The 26,582-nt window shown below is 36.0% G+C and overlaps 1 protein-coding gene across 3 annotated transcripts in view; it reads left to right on the forward strand.

The window, feature by feature from the left end:
* The window catches only part of KPNA1 (karyopherin subunit alpha 1), a 68,335-nt gene that overhangs the window by 33,341 nt on the left and 8,412 nt on the right, over positions 1-26,582 (forward strand). For all 3 annotated transcript variants that reach the window (XM_041754891.1, XM_041754881.1, XM_041754901.1), the window contains 10 exons: positions 4,808-4,915; positions 6,221-6,320; positions 9,123-9,217; positions 15,861-15,992; positions 17,344-17,432; positions 17,772-17,871; positions 18,442-18,605; positions 19,401-19,479; positions 23,542-23,667; positions 25,385-25,512. In XM_041754891.1, coding sequence (XP_041610825.1) covers positions 4,808-4,915; positions 6,221-6,320; positions 9,123-9,217; positions 15,861-15,992; positions 17,344-17,432; positions 17,772-17,871; positions 18,442-18,605; positions 19,401-19,479; positions 23,542-23,667; positions 25,385-25,512 — 1,121 coding nt within the window. The remainder of the gene's footprint in view (positions 1-4,807; positions 4,916-6,220; positions 6,321-9,122; positions 9,218-15,860; positions 15,993-17,343; positions 17,433-17,771; positions 17,872-18,441; positions 18,606-19,400; positions 19,480-23,541; positions 23,668-25,384; positions 25,513-26,582) is intronic.

Raw genomic sequence — 26,582 nt, forward strand, 5'->3', positions numbered from 1 at the left:
TCTATCCAATAAGAAGGCCTAGCAGTTGTAAGTATTTATGCCCCCAACTTGGGAGCACCCAAATATATAAAACATTAACATAAAAGAACTCATTGATAATTATACAGAAATAGTAGGGGACTTTAACACTCCACTTACATCAAAGGACAGATCATTAAGCAGAAAATCAAAATGGAAATAAAGAATGGCTTTGAATGAAACACACTGGACCAGATGGACTTAACAGATATTCAGAACATTCCATCCTAAAGCAGCATAGTACACAGTCTTTTCTAGTGCACATGAGACATTATCTGGAAGAGATCACATGCTAGTAGGTCACAAATCAGGCCTCAACAAGTACAAAAAGATAGAGATCATACCATGCATATTTTCTGATCATAGCAATGCTATGAAACTTGAAGTCAAACATGAGAAAAATTTGGAAAGACCACAAATACATGGAGGTTAAAGAACATCCTACTAAAGAATGAATGGGTCAACCATGAAATTAAAGAAGAAATTAACTACAGGGAAACAAAAAGAAGTGAAACCATGACAGTCCAAAAACTTTGGGATGCAGTAAAAGCGACCATAAGAGGGAAATATATAGCAATACAGGACTACCTCAAGAAGCAAGAAAAATCTCAAATACATAATCTAATCTTTTACCTAAAGAAGCTAGGAAAAGAATGATGCCTAAAGCCAGCAGAAGAAGGGAAATAATAAAGATTAGAGCAGAAATAAATGATACAGAAACAAAATAGTAGATCAATGAAATTAGGGGCTGGTTCTTTGAAAATATTAATAAAATTGATAAACCCCTAGCCCAGACTTATCAAAAAGAAAAGAAAAGGGACCCAGATAAAATCACGAATGCGAGAGATCACAGCCAACACCACAGAAATAGAAACAATTATGACAATATTTTGAAAAATTATATGTCAACAAATTAGGCAATCTGGAAGAAATGGTTAGAAACAGAAATTACCAAAATTGAAACAGGAAGAAATAGAAAACTCAACAGACCAGTAACCAGCAAAAAAATTGAACTAGTAATCCAAAATCTCCCAACAAACAAAAAAGTCCAGGGTCAGATGGCTTCCCAGGGGAATTCTACCAAACATTTAAAGAAGAGTTAATACCTATTCTTCTCAAACTGTTCCAAAAAAAGAAATGGAAGGAAATTTCCAAATTCATTCTACGAGGCCGACATTACCTTGATTCCAAAACCCGACCAAGACCCCACTAAAAAAAGATATACAGGCCAAAATTATGAAGGCCAAATATTGTCAACAAAATACTAGCAAATCAAATCCCAATAGTACATTAAAAGAATCATTCTCCAGGATCAAGTGGGATCTGTACCTGGGCTTACAAGGGTGGTTCAATATTCACAAATCAACGTGATACACTACATTAATAAAGCATAAGAACTATATGATTCTCTCAATAGATGCAGAAAAGTATTTTGACAAAGTACAACATCCATTCTTGATAAAAACCCTCAACAAAGTAAGGGGTAGAAGGAACATACCTCAATATCATAAAGACCATAGACAGAAGACCTAGCTAATAACATCCTCAGGGGAGTAAAACGGAGAGCTTTTTCCTCTATAGTTGGGAACAAGCCTTGGGACTTTCACTCTCACCACAATTACTTAATATAGGACTGGAAGTCCTCGCCTCAGTAATCAGACAACAAAAAGAAATAAAAGGCATCCACATTGGCAAGGAATAAGTCAAACTTCCACTATTTACAGATGACACTATACTCTATGTAGAAGACCCAAAAGCTCCACTAAAAAATTGCTAGAACTGATACACAAATTCAGTAAAGTTGCAGGATACAAAATCCAGCCTACAGAAATGTGTTGCATTTCTATACACCAGCAATGAAGCAGGAGAAAGAGAAATCAAGGAATTGATCCCATTTACAATTACACCAAAAACCAAAAGATACGTAGGAATAAATCCAACCAAAGAGGTAAAAGTAAAAGATCTGTACTCTGAAAACTCTAGGACATTTAGAAAAGAAGTTGAAGAGGACACAGAGAAAGGGAAAGACATTCCATACTACTGGATTAGAAGAACAAATACTGTTAAAATGTCTATACTACCCAAAGCAATCTACACATTTAATGCAATCACTATCAACATACCACCAGCATTTCTCACAGAAATAGAACAAACAATCCTAATATTTATATGGAACCACAAAAGACTCTGAATAGCCAAAGCAAACCTGAAAAAGAAAAGCAAAGCTGGAGGCATTCACAATTCCAGACTTTAATTTATATTACAGAGATGTAATGAACAAGACAGTATGGTACTGGCACAAAAACAGACACATAGATCAATGAAACAGAATAGAAAACCCAGAAATGGACCCACAGCTATACGGCCAACTAATCTTCAAACAAAGCAGGAAAGAATATCAATGGAAAAAAAGTCTCTTCAATAAAAGGTGTTAGGAAAACTGGACAGCAGCATGCAAAAAGAAAGGCTATTTTCTTACCCCATACACAAAAATAAATTCGAAATAAATAAATTAATTCAAGACCTAAATGTGAGACAGGAAACCATCAAAATCCTAGAGGAGAACACAGGCAGCAACCTTTTGACCTTGGTTGTTAAGCAAGTTCTTATTAGACACATTTCCCACAAAAGCAAAAAATGAACTATTGGGACTTCATCAAGATGAAAAGCTTCTGCACAGCAAAGGAAACAATCAGCAAAACTAAAAGGCACTCTGCCGAATGGGAGAATATATTTGCAAATGACATATCCAGTAAAGGGAATTTAAGAAACGAAACAGGTGAACATAGGAAAACGAGAGAAAAACCATAAAATAGACTCTTTAGGGAGAACAAGCAGGGTTGATGGAGGGACATCAGTGGCGGATGGGTTAAATGCTTGATGGGCATTAATGAAGGCACTTGTGATGAACACTGGCTGTTATATGTAAGTGATGAATCCCCAAATTTTCCCAAAACTCATATTATACTCTATGTTACTTAACTGGAATTTAAATAAAAACATGACACTAAAAAAATTTTTTGGCCATTTTCCAAATATATTCCCCCACCCCAACCTTAGGACCCCCATGCATGTATTTTAGGTCACTTGATGTCCCACAGCTGACTTATATTTTATACCTGTTTTCTCAACCTTTTTTCCATGTGTTTTATTTCAAAGTGTTATACTGTTATGTGCTTAAATTCACTAATCTTTTCTTCTGCAGTATATAATGTGCTGTTAATTCCATCCAGTGTACTTTTCATCTGAAAATTGTATTTTTCATATGTAGGTATTTGCTTAGCCTTTGTTTATCTCTTCTTATCTTTCCTAATGTTTATACTTCTGCTTTTTGAATATGTGGAATATATTTATAACAGTTTTAATGTTCTGTCCCATTTCTCCCATTTCTGTCATTTCTAGGTGGTTTGCTAGATTGATTTTTTTTTTTCTTCCTGATGTATAGTCTTTTCTTCTTTTTAGTGTTTGGTAGTTTCCAATTGAATTCCAAGGATTGTGAAGTTTACCTTGCTTATTGTTGGAGCTTTTATACTTTTTGAATATATATAATTCTGAATTTGTCTTTGGATTTAGTAAATTACTTGGAACCAGTTTGTTTTTACATTTCATTGGGCTGGACCCTTAATACCCTTTAATCTAGAGCTAATTAAGCCTCATTTCTGAACCAGTATCCTTAGTATTCTGCTAAATGCCCTATGTATATTAGGAAGTCTTTTCACTTGAATATTCCTTGACTTGTATAACTTCCAAAATTATTTGCATGTTTGTTGGAAGTGGTTCCTTTCCCAGCTGTTTTCTCGTTATATACCTTTTCTTACAGTATGAAGCTAAAGACTAATGGGAACTTTCTACAAAGTTTGAGTTCTCTGTTGATCTTTTGTCTTCATTACTTTGCCTATGGATTCTAGTTGCCTTGGCCTCCTCATTTCTAAACTCCGTCTCCTTACCTGAGGGAGCCTTTAGGCTCTGTTTGGGTTTCACCCTCCCTAGGCTACAGCCTGGAAACTGTCCAGACAATAATCTGAGGCAATCATTGGGCCAGGTTTTTTTTTTCCCCCTTTTCTGAAGGATCACTGCCTGGGCTACCTGTTATCCATTTGCTGAAATGCATTATTTCATGGATTTTGTCTGCTTTTAGAGTTGCATAGGGAGAGAGGATGAGTTATTGTTACTCTATTGTGGCTTGAACAAATGAACTGCTTCGGACAATTAAACATATAATGAAGGCACCTTAGTAGGCTACCTTTGGAAGGAAGTATTCTTTACCTTCACAAATTAATGGATACTTTAAAGGCAGTGTTCAAGCAGGAACTGGTTGCTGAACAGGTTGGAAAGGTTGAGAAGTCTCAGTTTATTATCTTTGAAGGTTAAGGGGGAAATATTAAGTTATTCTGACATCATTTTTATCATTTCCTCTAGTGTATTGGTAAGACTATAAGATCACCAGTTTAACATAGAGGAAAGAGGGGAGTGGCCAAGTATGCCCAAGCTCCTTTTTCAACCTTCCCTTTTTTATGTGTCATGTCCTGTCAGGCTTCTCTTAGTAAGTTTTACCACATCAAGTGTTAACAGCATGTTGTGATAGTTAATTGCATCAGATTATAACACTGGAGAATTCTGAAATATTTCCTCATCAGGAAAGGTTGAAGGTGGCACAACCTTTAGAATGTTTTAAATCATTTTCAGAAAGCTCCATCCTTCTTTACTGCCTTTTAATTGGGGTTCCTAGTGTTTGCATGTTGAACTCCCTTGTATTAGAATACGTGAGTCACAGTTTTTTATTTTTCAGTTATTCAAGCGAAGAAATGTTGCTACAGCAGAGGAAGAAACAGAAGAAGAAGTTATGTCAGATGGAGGCTTCCATGAGGCTCAGATTAATAACATGGAGATGGCACCAGTACGTAAGATAATGAAAGAAACTTTTTTTTTTAAGTGTTTTTCTGAGGAAGATAGGAGATGTAGCTTACTATTTGGGTCTTAAAAAAGGTATTAGTAGATACTATAAAAAGTACTTGGCATTTCATTTTTAAAAAGGAGCCATATAATTTATTTCATGGTTCATTAGATATTTATTATAGTTTGAACATGCAGTTAAACAGAATTAACTAAATTGTAAAGATTAATTCAGTGATTAAAACTTCAAAAAAGATAATTATAAAATTATTCCTTAAAAGTTAAATAACAAGGATACATTAGAGGAAATTCCAGTTTGCTATTCATTTCAGTTATCAAAGTGGGCATGTTTATATGATTTTCAAAATTGGTTCCACATCGCAGTTGTTGAAATTTTCTATTATAACCCATTTCACAAATTTTTGAGGTTACATAAGCAGATAAAAATATGCTTTATGTGGATTATACCTTTCTGGATTTCTAGTTTATTGTAGTCAATTAATTATATATTTACACACACACACATATATATATACATATATATACACACACATACACACACACATACATGTATATGTGTTTTTCAAGAAGGAGAAATCTATTGAAGAAAATGGAAAAGTTATCATAAAAAAAGAAAATAGTGGAAAACTAAAAAGTTATTATAAAGAAATGGAAATTTTAGATAAATTTAGGAGTCTGTTGAATTTGATAATGGCTAGAATCTATGATTCTGTGAGTATACTCATACTATCTATACTCATTCAATAAATATTTGTTGAACGTTTGCTGTATGCCAACCATCAATGATAGAATGGGAAGATGGACAGGGTTTTGGCTTTCAGGAAGCTTATACTATACTGCAGGAACCTGGCCAGTAAACACTTAACTGAGAAAAATATCTAATAGTGGAAAGGGCTGGCATAGATTAAAATAGAGTGATAGAGATGGAGCAGCTGCTTTAGATTTGGAGGTCATAAAGAGCCTTCCTCTAGAACTTAACACGTAGTCTGAATGACAAGGAACAACCAACCAAGTGATGAGGAAGGGAGGAAGAATAATGAACTCCTTGTGTTAGTATTTACTACTAAGATTACTTTCTTGTTGTCATGAGCTTCTTAACGATAGACAGTATTTGTCTTTGTCACTTTATCATCTCAGATGCTTCTATGTGTAAAGATTATCTTTCGTGTAACTTTTCTAGATATAAATACGATTAATTTAATAATGTGGCCACAACTTGTACTGTCTTTGTTTTCCTTTGAATTAAAGTTAAAATTTTATCATACTTGCTTTTTGTTTGTGTTCCCAGGGTGGTGTTATTACTTCCGACATGATCGAAATGATATTTTCCAATAGCCCAGAGCAACAGCTTTCAGCAACACAGAAATTCAGAAAACTGCTTTCAAAAGGTGAGTTCTAAATATGTTAAAGTACAGTTGACCCTTAAATGACAAAGGGCTTGAACTCTGCGGGTCTACTTACAATGCAGATCTTTTTCAATAAATACAGTACAGTACTATAAATGTATTTTCTCTTCCTAATGATTTTCTTAATATTTTCTTTTCTCTAGCTTTATTGTAAGAATACAGTATCTAATACATGTAACATAACAAAATATGTGCTAATTGCCTGTTTGTTATTGGTGAAGTTTCCTGTCAGTGGTAGGCTATTAGTAATTAGGTTTTGGGGAAGTCAAAAGTTACCCAAGGATTTTCAGCTGTGTGGGGATTGGCACCCCCAAACCTTTGTATTGCTTAAGGGCCAACTGTATATTTTTTCATTTAGTTTAAAAAATAGTACTTTCCCATAATCTATTTTTCAGATCACGGATAAAAGACCTTAAAATGATAAGAATAGTAGTCAGTAATTCGTGTTAATTCAAATTGAGAAACTCCACTCTTTTTTAAGAAAAATGTTTTTTTTGTTGTTTTTAAATTTAATTTTATATATTTTAAAGGTTTTATTTATTTATTTGAGAGAGAGAATGAGCGTGAGAAAGAGCATGAGCAGGGAGGAGGGGTAGAGGGCTCGTTCCCAGGATCTTGGGATCATGACCAGAACTGAAGGTAGATGTCTAAAAAATGGAGCCACCCAGGTGCCTTTTTGTTGTTTTTTAAAAGATTTTATTATTTTTAAGTAATCTCTACAACCAGTGTGGGGCTTCAACTCACAACCCTGAGATCAAGGGCCACATGCTCTATGGACTGAACCAGCCAGGTACAGGTGCCCTACGAAAATCTTTTAAAATATTAGTTGAAAGATCAGTGATTATTGGTTTTAATATTATCATTTTATGACTGAAATTTAAGTATGAATTTATTGGTGGCATGGTAATTATCTTTTTCTCTTTTTGGTATAATTAGAGTAGACTAGGCCTTTGCCATTCTGGACAAGCGAAAAGAACTGGACCTCTGAACCTCATTAAAATGTCGATAATAAACACTGACATTAAATAAACAGCAGACTTCCTCTCCCCCAGGAGATGTGTAAGGTGTAGTTTTTTGGAGTCATGAGTGATAATATATCCCTTTTGAGGTACCTGCCATAGAAAGCTCTGTTAACATATAGACATAACAAAATTGTGTGTGACATAGCAAAAGTTACATTTTTTGTATGACAGTTTATTAATATTTGAAGGCCATTATCATGTACAGCTTCCCCTTTCCCCTGTCTCTTTTCAGCTTGCTCACACTATGGGGCATTTTAGGACCTTTCATCACTCTCTACTATTTTCCTGCCTGGATTCTAGTTTGCTGTCCATCCCTCTTAAAAATGTGATAACTGTAATACAATACTTCAGATGTGTTCTTATTACCTTAAGGTGTGGGAAGAGATTGCCTTCCTTGTCCTGAGACTACACATTCCAATAATGTACTCCAAGATAGCATCAGTTATTTTGGTAGTCACAATACAGTAATGCTTCACTGTATTTGTAGCCATCTAAACTCCCTAGAACTTTTCTTCATGCACTGTTTTTAGGTTTTGTCTGTAAAATCATGTAGCTTTTTTTTTGTTTGTTTTTAAGATTTATTTATTCATGAGTGACAGAGAACGAGAGAGGGAGAGACCTAGGCAGAGGGAGAAGCAGGCTCTTCGCAGGAGTCCAATGTGGGACAAGATCCGGGATCCCAGGATCATGATCTGAGCCGAAGGCAGATGCTCAGCGGCAGAGCCACCCAGTCGTCCCTCATGTAGAATTTTTTTTAAGTTGCTTTTTAAAAAACTCAGTTGCTAAATCCTGCTTTAAACCCTGTTGTTTTCTTGTTAACTTCAGCTTACTGTTTTTCCTACATGCTCTGTAATCTGTCATTTTAACTACTTAATCTTTATCATGATCATCATTCTTATCTGAATGGTTGATAAAAATGTTGAACCAGGCAAAGATCATGTCATCAGAGCTTGCTCCAAATAACACTGAACTATTAGTCACTTTTTTGTTTGTTTGTTTGTTTTGTTTTGTTTTTCAGTAAAGCCATGGACTTGGCTAAGAATCCCTGGTAATAAGTACTGTAATCCATCTGCCATTTTTCTTACATCACTCTATGAATGTCATCAAGAACTTCGTCAGATCTCTCACTGAAATTACCATACTGATCGTTCAGGACATTTTCTATCTATTTACCTAACAGATTCTTATAATGATTTCATTTATAAGATACTCTGTTGTCATAAATGAAAAACGAGATTAATTTGGCAAATAATCTTTAATGAATTCTTGCTGGCTCCTACTTACCACTACTGCTGTAAAATTAAATCCTGCAAGCACATGCAGTCACCTAATGCAGTTTCTTAAAGCAACTTATTGTTAAACAGAAAGACTAAAAACCCATATACAGAGATGGGGCTAGAATGAAGTGTACCGAAATAATAATATGGTTGTGTTTGGTTTTCCCCCACTTCCTAAGTTTTCTAAAGTTGTAGAGGCGATAACTTTAATTTTTGAGAAGTCTGCCCATCATTTCCACATTAAAGCTTACCTTATTGTAAGGTAAGGTACGGTAGTCTCAAAGTGAGCTACCCTACTCTCAAAGTGATTGAACTCAATTTTACATTTTAAATTTTACATTTTTTTTTCTTTTTTAGATTTTCAACATGAAAGAGATGCTAAAATGGAGGGAGGGATATTATGAAGTAAGTTGGAGATAATAAAGTCCTTGCATTGAAATGAAAGGATTATTTTTCTTCTTTCCTTTTATCTTATGGGGAGACAGAACCTAATCCTCCTATTGATGAAGTCATCAGCACACCGGGAGTGGTGGCCAGGTTTGTGGAGTTCCTCAAACGAAAAGAGAACTGTACACTGCAGGTGCGAATCATTTTCATTTCTTGCCTCATATTTTAATTCCCTTTGCAAACTTAAATTTTATATACAGATTTGTTACTTCTATTTATTTACACAAAGGGTTCGTTTTTGGTACATTGTTCATGACAACCACATTGCAAGCTGCTGTGATAGCTTTATTAACATCTAGGCCCTTGGCTTTACTCTTTAGAATTCTTGTTATTTTTAGTCATGAAAAGGACTATTTTATGGTAATTGTGGATAATACTTATTTGATAGGGAATTGTCTGTGGTAGAGGAGTCATTATAAATAGAACTTAAGGGTGGGCTATGTAAAATTTGGTTTTGAAGGATTTTTAGATTATATTTGTTGGCTTTGCAGGACTGTATAACAGAGGCTAGATTAGAGACTCACTAATCCCCAAACCTGATCCTAATTAAATCCTTCCCTTTATCCTCAAGAGCTGACAAGGAGATAGCCTTGTCATGAATGTTGGTGCTTGGTACTAGGTTAATTTAGTTTATCTCAGGTACTGTATTATGTAGAGGTTCCAAGAGGAAATTCTTCACCTTCTAGATTGGACAGTTTTCTTTCTTTCTTTTTTTTTTAATTTTTTTTTTTAAAGATTTATTTACTTATTCATTCAGAGAGAGCGAAGAGAGAGGCAGAGACACAGGCAGAGGGAGAAGCAGGCTCCATGCAGGATGCCCGATGTGGGACTCAATCCTGGGTCTCCAGGATCACACCCCGGGCTGCAGGCGGCGCTAAACCGCTGCGCCACTGGGGCTGCCCCGATTGGACAGTTTTCATAGTGGAAAGAACCAGCTGTCAACTACTCATCCTGGTAGTTACCTAGAAGTTTTAAAATACTGTTTTGGGGGTTTTTTTCTTTCTGAATAAACTTGGATTTTTAGTAAACTGGTAATTTTTTAGTAGCTGTATTTCCTTGGTAGTAACCCACTGAATCAGTTTCTGCATTACTCTTTTAACTAGTACCTGTAGTATCTAAATTGTTTTTTGTAGTATCTAATCTGAAAGGCTCTGGCCCTTTCGAGAGATTCCACAACTATAAAAATGGGTTAGGTGCAAAGTAGATCACACATGAGGTTAGTTTTCCAAGTACATTTGCCAATAACAAGTTAAGTGTAAGGTAATTTTCACCCTCCTGTTTGTTTTTGCCTTACTTTCTAAGGCTATGGAGAGTGGGGCAATTTTTATAAGTGATGATAACCCCTGCCCCCAGGCTCTTTACTGTCCAGAGGATTGTAGACAATTCATAAGACTTGATGCTTTGTCTTGATATTTTCTCTCCTTTCCTCCCACCCCATCTTTCTCCTCCTTTTACTCTCTTTGTTGCGGTGATGAGTTCTTTCCAGAAGAAAAACAAGAAATCCAGAAAAGGTAGAGTACTTCAATGTCCCATCAGTTTTTCTTCTCCAGTTTGAAATTTACTAATCCCCAAGTTCATTTGAATTAAGATTCTGTTTTGCTAGCTGCCTCTTGGATTGTAATTCTGGTCCCGTCTAAGGCCAGGATCATCGGACACCTGAAAAATAATCAGGTTCACCTAGAGAGCAAGGAAAGAGACTTTTATCAGAAAAAAAAAAAAAAAAAAAAAAGGAAATCCAGACAGCCAACACTGCAGAGTACCAAGCCTGAGCCCTAAGCAACCTGCCAAGAGAACCAGAGGGACCAAATGAAGAGCCTTACTGCAGTTTATCATTTGAAAAGCTTTGTAGGAAGAGGGAGGTAGGGAAAATTATCATTGTTTATGTGAAAATATGTTTTTATCCTATTTCTGACAATGAGAGTGGTTGAGAGATACTGAATTTTCTCCTGGATCTAGCCATTTTAAATAGGTGGTCACAGAGGTCCAGTTCCCTAATGTATTAAAGAATAATCGTATAACCTCCTAGGCCTAAAATGAAAAAAGAGAAACAGATCTTTCCCCATCTCCACATTTTCCAATACTCCCTAAAGAGTGCAGTGCGTTCTTTCAGACAGTGCCCTCTCCTGGCTCCCATGTGTAAATTCTACATCATTTTTGATTCTGTAATCCTAGAGCTTGATCTTCTGAAGATGAAAGCCTTTGGAAATCTCTAATATGCTTCTATCTAAATTCTGAGATTTCCACCCTTGTGCAAACAATCAGGCTGGAAGATTGAGAAATGATTCCTCTGGAAGCGACCATCTCATGATTTTCAACTTAGCTATCCAAAGACTGAGAAATAACCACCCTGTTTATCATTTAAAGGTCATCATCCCCAGCTTTTCTTCTGTGTACATTTTAAGCATGGTGTTGTTCTCTCTCTAATGTGGCTAGTGGGTAACATCAACCAGTCCAGAAGCAGGAGAAGCAAATATATTGAGGGAGACACTAGAGCTGGGAGACTTTGTGCTCTTATAATTAGACATGCTCTGGGAAGCTTGGAGGGTACTCCTTCCTCTATCTTCTTAAAGAGCATTAGGAAGTAAGTTGTCCCTGATATTCCTGCCTGCTTCCTAGAATAGTATGTTTTTGGAATGGGGCTTTTGCCATTTCTCTTCTGGAAAGAGAGTAATAATATATAGTCATAATAATAGCTCAACTCACTGATAAATTCTGTGGACAAACTTAATCCCTTCATTTCATAAAGAACTATGAATCCTAGTGAAGGGTCTCTTGACTTACTTTCTGACTCTCCTTGTGCCCAAATCAGTGAAGTACCTCATGCCAAGGAGATAACAATGTCTGCTTTGGGCAGTGCTACCCAGATATTCATCTGCCTTCAAATAAGATGAACAGGGATGGAATCTAGGATTTTGGCAACAGTGTCCTCTAACTAAAAGCATTCTCCGGCTCAGTGACATGAAGGCCTCAGTCATATCTGAACCTTTGATACAAGATTGGTCTGCCTTATGGTATATTCCGTGGGCCTACTTTGTTTGGTTCTTTGAGTCTAGGCCCAGCATGTACAATTGTACTGTCCTTTGCAGTGCTGAGATGCATTCTCAAACTTCTTATAGAAGCTTTTTATGAAAATAGCTAGAAATAAGTAAATTGCACCCTAGTTCCATTCATTAAGTACTCTTAAAACTGTAAATTTAAATTAAATTGGTTTAGTTTCCCCATTCTTGCCCTTCTTGTCCCATAGAAAAGCTTAATGGGATAAACTGCAGTAAGCCTTCATCCTCTTGTATCTTTTCCCATCCTCATTGATCCCTCTACCTTTCTTGAAAGGTTGCTCAGATGACTCAGGCACTGTTCTCTGCAGAGTTTGATATCTGGGTTTATTTTTCTGATGTGAGCCTCTCTTTTCACTTGCTCTCCAGGTGAGCCTGGCATTTGCTAGGAACCAGAGTGGACCCGGCAAAGTGGCCAGCAACAGAGTCCTGATCCAAATGGAGAAAGGGAACCAGGCGTACCTCAACCTGGAGTGGGAAACTTGATAGGAGGTCAGAAGTACTTCAGCTTTGGATTCTCATTTTCCTTACTTAAGGAACTGAGCACCAGAAGGTAGAGACTGAGAAAGGGAAGAGAGAAAATACCAAATCTTCAGTGTGACCTTCAGATTTCAACTCCAGCCTTATTTAGCAAGTCTGGACAGTGAAAAGTAATAGTGGAATTACAATTTATAAGCAATCACAGCATGATAGGTTGTTTTCCTCGCATGGTACCATTCTTAGAACATTCAGAATATGGTAGTTTAAAACAAAATAGAGGGAGTAAGGATTATAATTATTCTGGCTACCATTTATTTTCAAGTGATAGCATTTCTTAGATTTTACCCATCATATTACTGATTTTTTTGAGTCTCGTGGTTACTTAAATTACTTTTTCTGGCCATTTGTTTTTGCTGTCAACTCTGGACTTTCACATTTCATAGCTCTCTTGCATGTTAAATTCTAATCTGGGACCCAAGGCTAAAACATTAACAACAACACTATGAAAGCAAAACTCAGTGAAAGAGAGGTTACATAGTTTGAAGTACCACCAGTTTCTTAAAAACGTACATATTAAACACATTTGAAAGTTGTTTCTTTTAGCACTTTAACAGGGACCTGTATGAGGGGAAGTTTTCTCCCTCCCTCCCTCCCTCCCTCCCTCTCTCCCTCCCTCTCTCCCTCCCTCTCTCCTACCTACATATGTACATTTCACACAATACACAGATGGGCATAAGTACAGCTTGATGAGTTTTTATAAGGTAAACATGTAATCAGTGTGTGTGTGTGTGTGTGTGAGAGAGAGAGAGAGAGAGAGAGAGAGAGAGAGAATGCCTTGTTCATGCAGATTATGATTTTCAGCAGCTCTCTGGTTATAAGTTACTTATCTGTCTCTGTCTCTGATGCTTTCTGATTTCTGTTCTTGCCAAGTGAGGCCCTGAATCTTGTTTTCAGAGGTTGTCATCACTGTGTACTTCTTAGTAATAAACATAACTCTGGTACATTCTTCTTTTTTTCAGATATCCTAATTTCCAATTTTTTTCCATCCATGTTTAGCTTATTAAATTTTCCTATTCATTGTCACTTTGTTTTGCTTCTCCCATTTCATTCTCTTCAGTAGCATCTGGAATTCCCTCTCGTTTCCTGTGAGACCCCCTGTACTAAACCTACCTCATCAGATAAAGAGCAGTTTGAACTCTGGCAGCAATGAGTATTATAATTTTTTCTCATTGATAATTCTTTAACAAGCCTTCACCTACACAGGTCATTGTTACCATTTTATTTACATCAAAATCTCACCACAGTCTATTTTCTCTTAGATATAGACTGGTATGTATACCCATCTCACTCATTCTTCATAGTTCTCATTCCTTTGGCTTGGTGTCTGTGGTATCTGATGACTCTTTGTTCAGCTTGGAGCCTGTCCTCTGGCAGAAAGGTTTGCTTTTGTATTTATATTATCTGTCTCTGTTAATCAATTTTAACTCTGCTAGTTAGTTTTCCTAGAAAGCAAAGGAAGCTACATTATAGGTGAACTGTTTTTAGCATCTCCTAAATAATCTGGCATATCTTTGGCATATCATTATTTGAATTTTTTTGCCCTAAATAGCAAAACTCCAAGCAATTGAAAGATTCTTGTCAGTGTTACAGGTGTGTGTCTGAGAGGAGACTGGCTGGACTTCTAAGTATACTTGATTGGGACGCTGTAATCTAGGTCTCTTTGAATGGCTGCATAACATAAATTATTAGATTGTTGGATATTTTTCTCATGGTTTCCTCAGTCATAAACCTCAAAAGCCACACTTCTCTGGGATGTTGTGAGGAACATGTGTGAGTAATGCTTTGAAGATATAAAGTACTGAATAAATGTAAAGTTTCAGTTCAGACAGATTGAAGAGGGTTAGAGCGCTGGTTTCAGGAGTGATTTAATTATGGAGATGGGATGGAGTTTTTATTTTGTGATCCTCAGGTTTAGAAGTCTCTTGAACTCTGAACAAAGTTACCTAAAAGAAAATATTTTCCCTTTAACAGTGGTGCTCCTGGTCTGGTCCTCCTTGTTGCCATAATATCATTGTCCATTTAGGCTGTACTGTATCTCATTTGTGTATGTCACATTTACAGGTTTCTTGGAACATCGCTTTCTTTAAGCGTCTTCTGTGAATTTGCTGTCATTCACATGGCTTTAGACTATGCTAATCATATGGTCATCCCATGTCCTCTGCCTTCCTCCCTGCAACTCCAGTGATTAATGATTTAGTTTGTCACATGACTCAGAAAGCTTTTGGGTTAACTGAAAGGCAGCTGTCATGTGACAAACTATAGTTTAATAAGAACTCCTAAGTAAATAGAACTTTAAGAGTTCATTCTTGGATTTCTTCATTTTAGGCTACAGAGTCAAATTATTTTAGAGATGGGCAGATTACTAAAATAGTATACTTTTTGTTGGCCATGATTTCCTTCATACTTTCTGTTTACCAGTTTATCAGCCTTTAAGAATGTTCTTAAAAAAAAAGTCTTAACCTCTGCACCTTAATTTGGAGCCCTCTCATTTTGTCAGAAGCTTTATGCTCTGAAGTTGCCATTTCTATTAATTGAATGTGAGTTAACTCCTTTTGGCTCAGTTATTTAAAATCTGTTGCCTTTTTCAGTGTGCTTGTGTCTTAAACATTTTACATTAACATCCTCTCTGCTTTTTACTTCATCCTATAGAAGTATTTTGTATTAGATAATATGGTTTAAGGCCAAAGGATAGTACATAAGGTTTTACGATGAGAGGTTTCCCATTCACCCCTACCTCTCTATATAGGTAACGACTATTTATGATTTTTTGTGACGACTTCCAGAGATATTCTATACCATAAGTAAATTAATGCATACATTCCTTCTTAGCCTTTTTAGAAAATATAATATGAAGCTATCTTAATGTACAGTTAGGCTTTTTTTTTTTTAATTTGTTTTTTGGGAGATCACTATATCAGCATATGAAGCAGTCCCTCATTCTTTTTATGGTCTTAATGTCAGTTCTACTTCGGTCTGAAATTTTAGACATCCAGAATATTCTTCTAGATTGAGGTATTTCTACTGGGAATTCTCCATTTAAAATTGATACCAGAATCCATCTGATAATTATGTGCAAATAATGATTTCATATTCTTTTCTTCATATACAGAAAACCTTATTGTTATAGCTAAAAACAAGCTATTAAATGCTAATAAGATAATAAAATTATTTTTATTTTTATAGTTTGAATCAGCTTGGGTATTGACAAATATTGCTTCAGGGAATTCTCTTCAGACCCGGATTGTGATTCAGGCAGGAGCTGTGCCTATCTTCATAGAGTTGCTCAGCTCAGAATTTGAAGATGTCCAGGAGCAGGTAAAAAAAAATGAAGCAAAGAGAAACAGGTGAAAGAATACCATTTTTTCCTTTGGTCCTACATTTAGGGCCTCAGTTTCACCACCTGGCTGTGGTGATCCATGGTTCATCACAGAGTGTTATAGAAATCTAACCAGAAGGGAATATTTCATAGTGAATGTAGGCAGCATCTCTTCTGGAAACATAAAACCATTTTCCCCTTGTAACCCTGAAATTTTTTTAAGTGCTATATATACATTTTATTTTTATTTTATTATTATTTTTTAAAGATTTTATTTTTTAGGTAATCCGTATACCCAGTGTGGGTCTTGAACTTAGAACCCTGAGATCAAGACTTGCATGCTCCACCAACTGAGCCAGCTAGGTGCCCCAAGCCCTATATACTTTTTAAATTTTAATATTTATTTATTTATTTTAGAGAGTGCATAAGAGCAGGGGGAGGGGATAATAGGAAGGGGGAGAGAGAAGAGAGAGAAAGAATATCAGGCCGACTCCCCGCTGAGCGTGGAGCCTGACAAGGGTCATGACCCTGAGATCATGACCTAAGCCAAAATCAGAGCTGGACACTTAACCAAATAAGCCAGCCAGGTGCCCCAGCCTTAGTAGTAGACCACGTAAGTAGTTACGGAGCTTTTACTTGTGGGATCTCTAGCATTGACTGAAGTAATAGGTCTTTGCTACTTTTATGCAGAAAAAGAGCTAGAAAACGTGAATTTTTTATTACTGCAGACTTCATAAATAGAAGTCAGTGCTAAATGAGCAGGATTTTCTTCTGCTTAAATGAGGTATAATTTACATACAGAAAACTGCTATATTTAAAATGTACCATTTGATAAGTTTTGACATATGTATTTACCTGTGAAACCATCACAGTCAAGATAATATATCCATTACCCCCAGAAGTTTAACAGCTTTCTGCATTTTGATTGCTCTTAAATTCTTTGTTCACTGTTTTCTTTTGTAAGCAAGCTTAGAATACATTTTTATCAGAGATTGATAAGCCATTTGAATCTTCTGCTCTGTACCAAGGGGTGTATGGAATGTTACTTAGGGGTGGAGTCCCCTGAGGTAAAGAATATGTATAAGAACTGGTTCCTACCTTTAATAAGCTTATACCATGAGTGTTCATATGTCCACATGATAATATTTTAAGTTTTTCCCCAGTCCTACAACTACTGCATTTGATTTCCTGATAATGAACTTAGAAGTGTTAATAGTTCATGCCTGTATATGTTGATTAATTGCTATATAATTTTGTTAAGAGTTATTGTGGTATTTTGGCATCTTTCCTGAAAGAATTATGAGAGAATTACACTACACAGCCTATCATTAATGAGTAATTCTTTCACAGGCAGTCTGGGCTCTTGGCAACATTGCTGGAGATAGTACCATGTGCAGGGACTATGTCTTAGACTGCAATATTCTTCCCCCACTTCTGCAGTAAGTTTGTTACTATTATTACTACTATTTTTTGAGTAGTAGAAATATAGAAAGTTCCTCAGAAAACAGTGCATCTTTAGAAATTGTTTTGGATTTTCTGTTATTTTTCATTACAGATATTTTCCTACTAACTTGTTCAGATCATTTCTTCAGGGACTCTGTCTTACTCTAGGGCCAAAATTCTGAATTGGTGCTGTTAGAATTAATTCAACTTTATTATTCTGGAGAAAAGCTATTTAAAGACATGTTTATCAGTAGCATTAGGTTTAGTATTTATGATATGCTATGAGGTAATTAATATCCATTACAGAGTTTACCATTGTATCATCATGCTTACAGGTTATTTTCAAAGCAAAACCGCCTGACCATGACCCGGAATGCAGTATGGGCTTTGTCTAATCTCTGTAGAGGGAAAAGTCCACCTCCAGAATTTGCAAAGGTAAGGATAATGCTGTGGGAAATGGGCAGACAAGGTAGAACTCAATAAATATTAATGTGAACAGAAGGATTACAATTTTTCATAAAATTTAAAATGCTAGAATTTTAACTGTTTAATATTTAATTTTATCTAGAGAAATAGGGTTTTTCGTTGTTTGTTTTTGTGTAATTTGGGATAAATTTTCACTGACTGTGTACAAAGCTCTGAATGAATCTTAAAACCTAGCATTTTTTTGTTCATAGCAAAGTATCTAAAACACAGAATTTCTTAGCTTTACCACCTGTGAAAGTTTGTTTCAACAAGGAATCTCACTCTGAGAACTGGTATATTCTTCAGTCTCTGAAATTATTTTCCTTGGTCTGTGACCACCTCATTAAAGTAAACTGCAAGGCACTGACCGCATTCCCAAAGATGGAGATGCCACTTGGCCACTTGCTACTCCGTTTCTAGAAGTATTAATCACCCCCAAAGTTAACCACATGTGTATGCCTGGTTGCCTTTAAGAGTTTCTCACCTCACTTTGGCTTTTATTTTGTTGAATTTCATTATTGTATCATCTTCCCTTTACAGGTTTCCCCCTGTCTGAATGTGCTTTCCTGGTTGTTATTTGTCAGTGACACTGATGTCCTGGCTGATGCCTGCTGGGCCCTCTCATATCTGTCAGATGGCCCTAATGATAAAATTCAAGCCGTCATTGATGCAGGAGTATGTAGGAGACTTGTGGAGCTTTTGATGTAAGATATCTTAAAGTGTGTCTGTTCTTTTGTCCCTATATTAGTTTATTAGTTTTCTAGATGCTGATAAATATTTTAACTAATACGTGATACTGACTTAATGTGCTTTGGGCGGCTCTCTTTTGTTACTTATATTGATGTCAGATCTGTTTATTGTGAGGCTTCTATAAAGAACTGCTTATTCTTTTGCTTTGAGCAGTCCTTCAGCAGGAACATTTGGAAAGCTCTGTGTAATTCAGCTAATGATTAATGACCTTAGACCAACCACTGGATAGAGAGCAGAAGGCATATTGCCACTAAAAATAGTCATTCCTAAGGTGCCTGGGTGGCTCAGTCATTTGAGCATCCAACTCTTGATTTTGGCTCAGGTCATGAACCTCAGGGTCATGAAATGGAGCCCTGCATCAGGTTTTCTGCTGGGCATGGAGCCTGCTTAAGATTCTCTCTCCCTCTACCCCATGCGCCCCCCCACCCAGCTCTCTTTAAAAATAAGTCATAAAGAGGAAGTGAAAACTATATTAAAGAACGACAGGGAGATCTTTGGAATCCAGGTGATGGAATACCTGGGAAAGATTATTAAGAAAGATTTGTAGTCTTTATCCAGAAATACTAAATAAAGAGTAAGATAGGTCTTCCAGGGGATACCAAACACAACCTCATAGCATTTCCTTAAAAACCACCATAGATACCTTTGTGCTCTAAAGTCCCATCACATTATTTGGTTTGGATTTCAGTCCTAAGGAAGAGAGACTAGGGATAAAACTGTTGGATTAACATTTCTTTTCATGGTTGCAGGCATAATGATTATAAAGTGGTTTCTCCTGCTTTGCGGGCTGTGGGAAACATTGTCACAGGAGATGATATTCAGACGCAGGTATGAGTAAATGTAACTATTTTTTTCAGTAAGACACAGTACATTGAACCCTGTGATTGTTTCTATTACAGTATTTAACTCTATGTTACTAGGGAGAATTGTCACTTTGTTTCATTAATGTTTGTTAAAAATGTTGCCTTAGCAGCTACTATTCATTACCTTCACTGGCTCTCTCTTGACCTGTTGTTTATAGCAATTTTGGCTTCCCCTGGATAGAACTTACCCTTTGTTAGTCAAGTTTATTTTCCCACTACTCCTTTTACTTGAAGTGGTTCTTGTGAGCACCGGAAGCCTCCGGTAGCATCCTTCTCTGTCATCTTTGTCTCATTTCTAGTAACTTCCCCTTTTTTGTACGTGGTTAGTCTCCTATGTGAAGAGGATTTTCTCTTATTCTTAATGTCACCCCCCCCTCCCCTATTCAGCTTCTATATCAAGATATATCATTCACAGTGGGCTGTTCTAGCTTTTTTCTTTATCTCTCAGATATACTGGCATTGTCTTTAAAATTCGTTTCCTAGGTTTCCATGGTTTTGAAGTGTTTTTGGTCTTCTGCTTCACTGATCATTTCTCCTTAGCAAGTTCCTCTTCCTGTTCTTTCTTGTTTGTGGGATTATGCCCTGGAGGGGATAATTATTCACTGATATTATGTGTAACTTCAACCATCACCCTGGGGCAGCCTGATTGAAATTGAGAATTAGGTTTTCCCCTTAGTTCTTGCTTAACCAGCCCTGACCTGCAGGAAGGCATTTAATGTCTTCACTTTTCTAATTTCTAAAATTTGGATTTGTACTTGAAGGTATCTTCCAGCTCTAATATTTATTTTAAATATATGCTGTCCAGAATGGTATTCATTATTTTCCTTGATATGCTTGCACCTCTGCTTATTTATTTTACCTCGGTGAACAACACCAACAGTTGACCACAGCAAAAACTTGGACATTAGCTGGATTATTCCTCTTCCACCTTTCTCATTAGTCACTAGGTGCTGTCTCTAATCATCCCTTGTAGTGCTTAGTTCAGACATTTCTTGTTGCATTCCTGTATCACCAGAAGGATGCTTGTAAAATGCAAATTTCATCATGTCATTCTCTTACCTATAATTTTTTATGGTCTCCTATTGTCCTTAGAGGGTTTTTAAGATCCTTTAAAATCTGGCACCTGTTTAATGGAATGCTATGCACCAGAATGAAGAAACTGTTGAGCACTGCTACAGAAATATCTCCAGGTTCTGTCATTTAAAAAGAAAAACAAGGGGCGGAATAGTGTGTAGGATCTTTACTATTTATATAAAAGGAGGCAGGGAGGAGAGGAGAAGAAAACAACATATATGCTTAATTATATTTGCATAAAATTTATCTGGAAGGAGACACAGGAAACTAGTAACATTGGTTGTCTCTGTAGAGACGTGGGTTGCTGGGATACAGGAATGGAAAGGTTTGTTTTTTTTTTTTAATATAGTCCTTTATACTTTCTAAATTTTTAAATTAAAAAAAAAAGTTTCTGTCTTTCCCTATGCTATGCTCTGTGGTTTTTCTATGTTTATTCCTTGGATTCTCTGTGACCACACTCATCCCTAAGTTTTAACACACTCTTGCTTCCCTCTGTACCGAACGTAACTCCCACGTCCCCATCCCTGCTCTAACCACTCCTTACATGGATCCATACTCTGCTTTGAATGTCGCCTCATTCTTCAGGTCTTAATTAATCATATTAATATCCTGTTAATATTATTTTTTCTGAGAAGCCTTGTTGCTACCACACTCTTAAGTGCTGCCTTTTGTTTCATCTGTCATAGCACGGATCACACTGTACCGTAACTGTCTAATTATGAGATTGCCAGCTTCTAGTGGGAGACCGGAGTCAATGTTGTTCAGTTTTGTCCTTCTGTAGTCTTAGGAGTTCTGGCACAATGTGTAAGGACTCAAAAACTACTGAATGAATGAAGTTCTGTCTACATCTAGTTCTGATGTCCCTTAAGTTCTATTCCTGGATCTCCAATAGTCTGCTTGCATGTCTCACATTTGTGTCTCTCACAGTTGATCTTCTTTCCCCCAGAAAGCTGCTTCCAAGTCTTTATTTTTTCCCCCATTTCAATTAATGAGGTAACTATTCACTCCCTGTTGAAACTTTGCAGTCATATTTGGTGTTTCCATCTCTCACACCTTGTATAGCACAGTCACCAGCTCTTGACTTTCAGTGTTTTGGTATCCTTATCTGCTTACCCTTAGTTGGCACATGTTTTCTCTCACAGAAGGGGTTGCTATATCCACCTAATTTGTCTTCCTTTTCTCACCAGCATTTTATTCCCTCAGTTGACTCCTCCTAATTACAGCTTAATATTTCCTAAAACAACCTTGTTCATACTACTTTCATCTCAGAAACAATGAAGTTCTTTAATGACTGAGATAAAGAACTTTGAAAGACTAAAGAATTTGTACTTCAAGAAGATTTTAGTTGCATTCTTTCTTGTAGCCTACTGTTAATTTTGGGGGTACAGAACTCTTCCATATTTTGGTATTTTGTGGTAGCTTGTCTCAGCACTTTTTCATTTCTAGCCTTTATCTGCTATGTCCTCCCTCTTTGCTTGTAACATCCTATCCGTGTTTTAAGGCATTCCCCTCACCGCCGCAGTCTTTTTTCCTGACTACTCCATACCAAGTCACAAGTTAAAGACAGTGTTTTTTTTTTATTATTTTTTGACATGTTTATTTTCTAGATCACATCTTTGGCTTTTAAAAATTGCTTTTGTAGTATCTTTGAATACTGTTAAGATTGTGTTTCTTTAACCATGTTTAATTTTTGAGCTGTATGAATTAAATAGGCAAAAAATGGCTTCATTTTAATGTGTATTTCTTTTATTTGTGAGGTAGGTAATGTATTAAAATTTTAGTTTCTTTTAACAATTTACATATTAAAGACAACAACCATCTTACCTGTTGCAATTTTTTTAATACTATGTAGTGTGCATTTTAATTTTTGTATTTTTTTGACGTTCAAATATTTCTATTATGGTCTCCCTGTAGTTTCTTCCATTGTTTTTATGCTTGGAAAGTCCTTCACTATCCCAAAACCAGCTATTTATTGATACTGTCTTCTATTTTTATTGTGTGGTTTTTAGGTTTACTCTTTAAATTGGTTGTGGGTTTATTTTGGTAATTGGTTAAGAATTGACTCTGAAAAAAATACTTCTCTAAAATAAAAAGTTGGGTGCCTGGGTGGCTCAGTTGTTTAAGCGTCTGCCTTGGACTTAGGTCATGATCCCAGGGTCCTGGGATCAAGTCACATATGGGGCTCCTTGCTCAGCTTGTGGGGAGTCTGTTTCTCCCTCTGCCCCCCACTTCATGCACGCTCACTTGCTCTCTCACAAAAATAAAAAACTAAAAATAAATAAATAAAAGTTTTTCACCTAGTTAATCTCTGATAGAACTTTATTATATATTTAATTACTTATAATTACCTGCATTTATTTCTGGATGAGATATCTGTTCTGTTATTCAGTGATTGATTCTTGAGCCACCACATATTATTTCAATCATTATAACTTTATGATTTTAGTTTTGGTAGAGTAGATCTCCTTCGTGTGTGTCACGTTCTCCCTCATCTTTGTAAGCTGTTTGATAGCTGAGGACATATCCTTTTTATCCTTGTGTCCTCTAAAGCACCTGGCATACTTCTTTAAGTATGTATTTGTTGATTGACTACTGGGTAGAATGTTATCAGAGACTTAAAAAATCTGAGACCACTTTTGAATTTCTGGCCGCTTGATATATTTACCCATTCAAAAGACCTTTAATATTCTGTAGGGAAAGGAAGATGAAGGGACACATTATTATGCCTTATGAAGGAGCAGTTATACAGTTGTAATATGTATCACAAAACTTTAATAATCTTAGAAATTAATTCTTATGGGCACTGAATACTTTTCTACATATATAAAGTTATTTATTTCTAAAATTTCAAGGACAGACCTTATTTCTTTGCTTATATTGTTCCTAAAATGAGTTAAAAACATTTACTTCTTTTTGGATCAAAAGAGATTAAGTTTGAAACTTTTCCTTTTAGGTAATTTTGAATTGCTCAGCTTTGCAGAGTTTATTGCATTTGCTGAGTAGCCCAAAGGAATCTATCAAAAAGGAAGCATGTTGGACAATATCTAATATCACAGCTGGAAATAGAGCACAGATCCAGGTAATCCCATAGCATGTCCTTTTTTCTTCTATTTTTTATTGGCAAGTTTTAGTTTTTTTTTCAGTTAGCCTTAAATTTGTTTTTCATTATTGCCTTGGAGATCATTAACTTCCAACATTCTTATCTTGTATAGTTTACTACTTTTTATTGTTGTTTTTTTTTTAATCCTACCTTACAGAAGTTCAGATTTTTGAAACTTACACTTTGATCTTGGTTTTTCCCTCTGCCTTTAATATTTGATGATTTGCTAAGACAAGACAGAGGGTCTTAAATTTTCAAAATGTTTTGATGATCTTTATACTAAACAGATTGGCTTTATTCTTGCCAAGTAAAACATTTTTTTTCTAGTGGACCCATGTATTAGATAACTTTAGTTTTTCATAAAACCTTTGGGGACCCATATTTCTCTAAATGGTTATCCGCCATTTAATTTTGTTCTTACATTACATGGGAGGGTAACCCAAATGGAAGATAAAAGCAAGCAGTGGGCCAAAGCATTCAGCATAGGCCATGAGAAAGGCTAAACAACTGGTTATAAAAAATAAAACACAGACCTATGGGACTTTGAGCAGAGTGGAACCATAGAGGTTATCTCATCTAATATTCTCATTTGATGAAACTAAGGATGAGAGAAATAAAGTGATTTGCTCAAGGGCAGCCCTAGTAAATGACAGGATCAAGAGGACATGTCTTTCCACTAGACTTTGTTGGCTTCCTTCACTAGTATGATAGAGTTCTTGATCAGGAAAGCATGGTTGATGAATCACTAATCTGCTCATGAAACCAATATTACACTGCATGTTAACGAATTAGAATTTAAATAAAAACTTGAAACAAACAAAAAGCCAGAATGCTGCCAGGGACTAAGATTGATAGCTATAACAGTTCATATGAGGTGATTTCAGCTATAGTTGATTGCCTGCTGTCAGGCTCCTATGTAGAATTTGTCGGTTTCTGGATTTAGGAAATGATATGAATTCATTTTAGGTTTTTGAGCTAAGGAGAAAAATGAGGGACATAATTTGAGGCAGACTGTTTTAGTGTTCATATATGAGGAGTGAGTAAAAGTACTCTGTCCAACTACAGGCTATGCTGGTAATCTGGTGGGAGGTGGTGGGTTGGAATTGGATCAAGGCAATGCTAAAAGGGGAAGGGAAAAGGTGGCTCGGGATGTTTTAAATTGAGAATGTAAAGGAGACTTAGTGACTGATGAAATTTAGAATAAATAAGTAAATATACAAAAAGAGAGGTTTGAGAAGGAGAACTTACATAGAGAGGGTGGATGATGTTTGAAGTGGATAGCAGATCTAAAGCAAGCTTTTGGCCATCTTGGGGTGGAGCACCCAGAAGTGAGGACTGGATGGTTATAATACACAAGTCAGAGTTGGATGCTGTGAAAGAAATGAGACTAACAGAGAACACAAAATAGAACTTTTGTAATTTGTTACTGTGAATGAAACAAGAGACAACAAAGAAAAGAACTCAGGGAAAAAATTAGGAGATTATAAAATCCCAGACTCCAGGGAGGATGTTACCAGTGATAATCAAGTATGGTTGAAAGGTTAGGGGTAAGAGGACTTAAACTCCTTCCAGTTAATTTTTAACCCGGGGGAGAGGTATCATTAGGAAAGCTACCTGAAAAGTTATAATTAGTATCATGAACACTTTTACAAATTTTGTAATTTCCTTTTTCATTTAATTTTTTACTTAATTTCAGACTGTGATAGATGCCAACATTTTCCCAGCCCTCATTAGTATATTACAAACTGCCGAGTTTCGGACAAGGAAAGAAGCAGCTTGGGCCATCACAAATGCAACTTCTGGAGGGTCAGCTGAACAGATCAAGTAAGTACTAGCCAGGTAGCATCTAGTAAATTAAAAAAAAATTATGTCTACTAGTTATGAGTGCTCAATTCTAACCTCTTGGAAGATTGTTCTGAGTTTCATAACTAGACTCAAATGTGTATTTAATTCTCCCATTCCTTCTTGCTGAAATAATTCCAGGATAATAGAAAGCACAGTTGAAGTTTGAAAGAAGTTATTTATAACCAGTTGTTTGGCCTACTCTGGAGTTTTTTGGTCAGAAAAATCTTAGTGTAGCAGGTTACTTGTAGAATCCTTGGAGTCCAACTTTAGCATCTAACTCTTGCTATTTTTAGTTTAGGTATTTTAATAGAATTTGATGAGACTTAAAAGAGGTTTATCTTAGAATAAAATGCCAAATTCACTAGAGGCAGTGTCTCCTGAAAGTCCTATTAATACTCTGCAAAAAAAGCTGTATTAGCTTGAGACTTAAATGGCCTCTTGGGTGGCTTATAATTTTAATAGCTATAGAAGGCAAAAAAATGGACAGGAATCAGTTCCTTAAAGGAACATCATATAATTAAATGCTAAATTATGGACATTCAGTATTTCAGATTTAAAGAAAAAGATCAATGATGAAAAGATAAATGGAACTTAGACTCTTCCTAGCCTGCCTTAACTTTCTTTATGGGGAATTCAGATGAGGAGTTACACGAGTGTTGCAATAGTAACGCCTTCCTTATATATAATATCAGAAAAATAAAGCAATTTCTCATATTGTTGCTTTGTGGGTTAAATGTCAGCACTTAACCAATATTAGTTTTTAGTGCTCTGTTTGGAGTTTAAAAATGTAAAAGGTAGTCCTAACATTTCAGAAGTTGATTAGGTACAGAAGATAACTCTGTGCCTAAAATAATAAAATTTTTAAAATAGATTAACACTGCAAATAGCTATTTTGGTAAACTTCATCATGGACGGGTTTTCAAGGAAGATTTCTAGTGGTCTTCAGAAGCAGTTTGTATGAGATTAAGGTCTTTTTCAACCTCCCAAGATTCTAGTTCTGGTTCTGGGGTATTATGATTATAAATATGCCACCACTGATAATGGCATTT

Source organism: Vulpes lagopus, chromosome 1 (assembly GCF_018345385.1).
Source record: "Vulpes lagopus strain Blue_001 chromosome 1, ASM1834538v1, whole genome shotgun sequence".
In the NCBI taxonomy this organism is placed as follows: Eukaryota; Metazoa; Chordata; class Mammalia; order Carnivora; family Canidae; genus Vulpes; species Vulpes lagopus.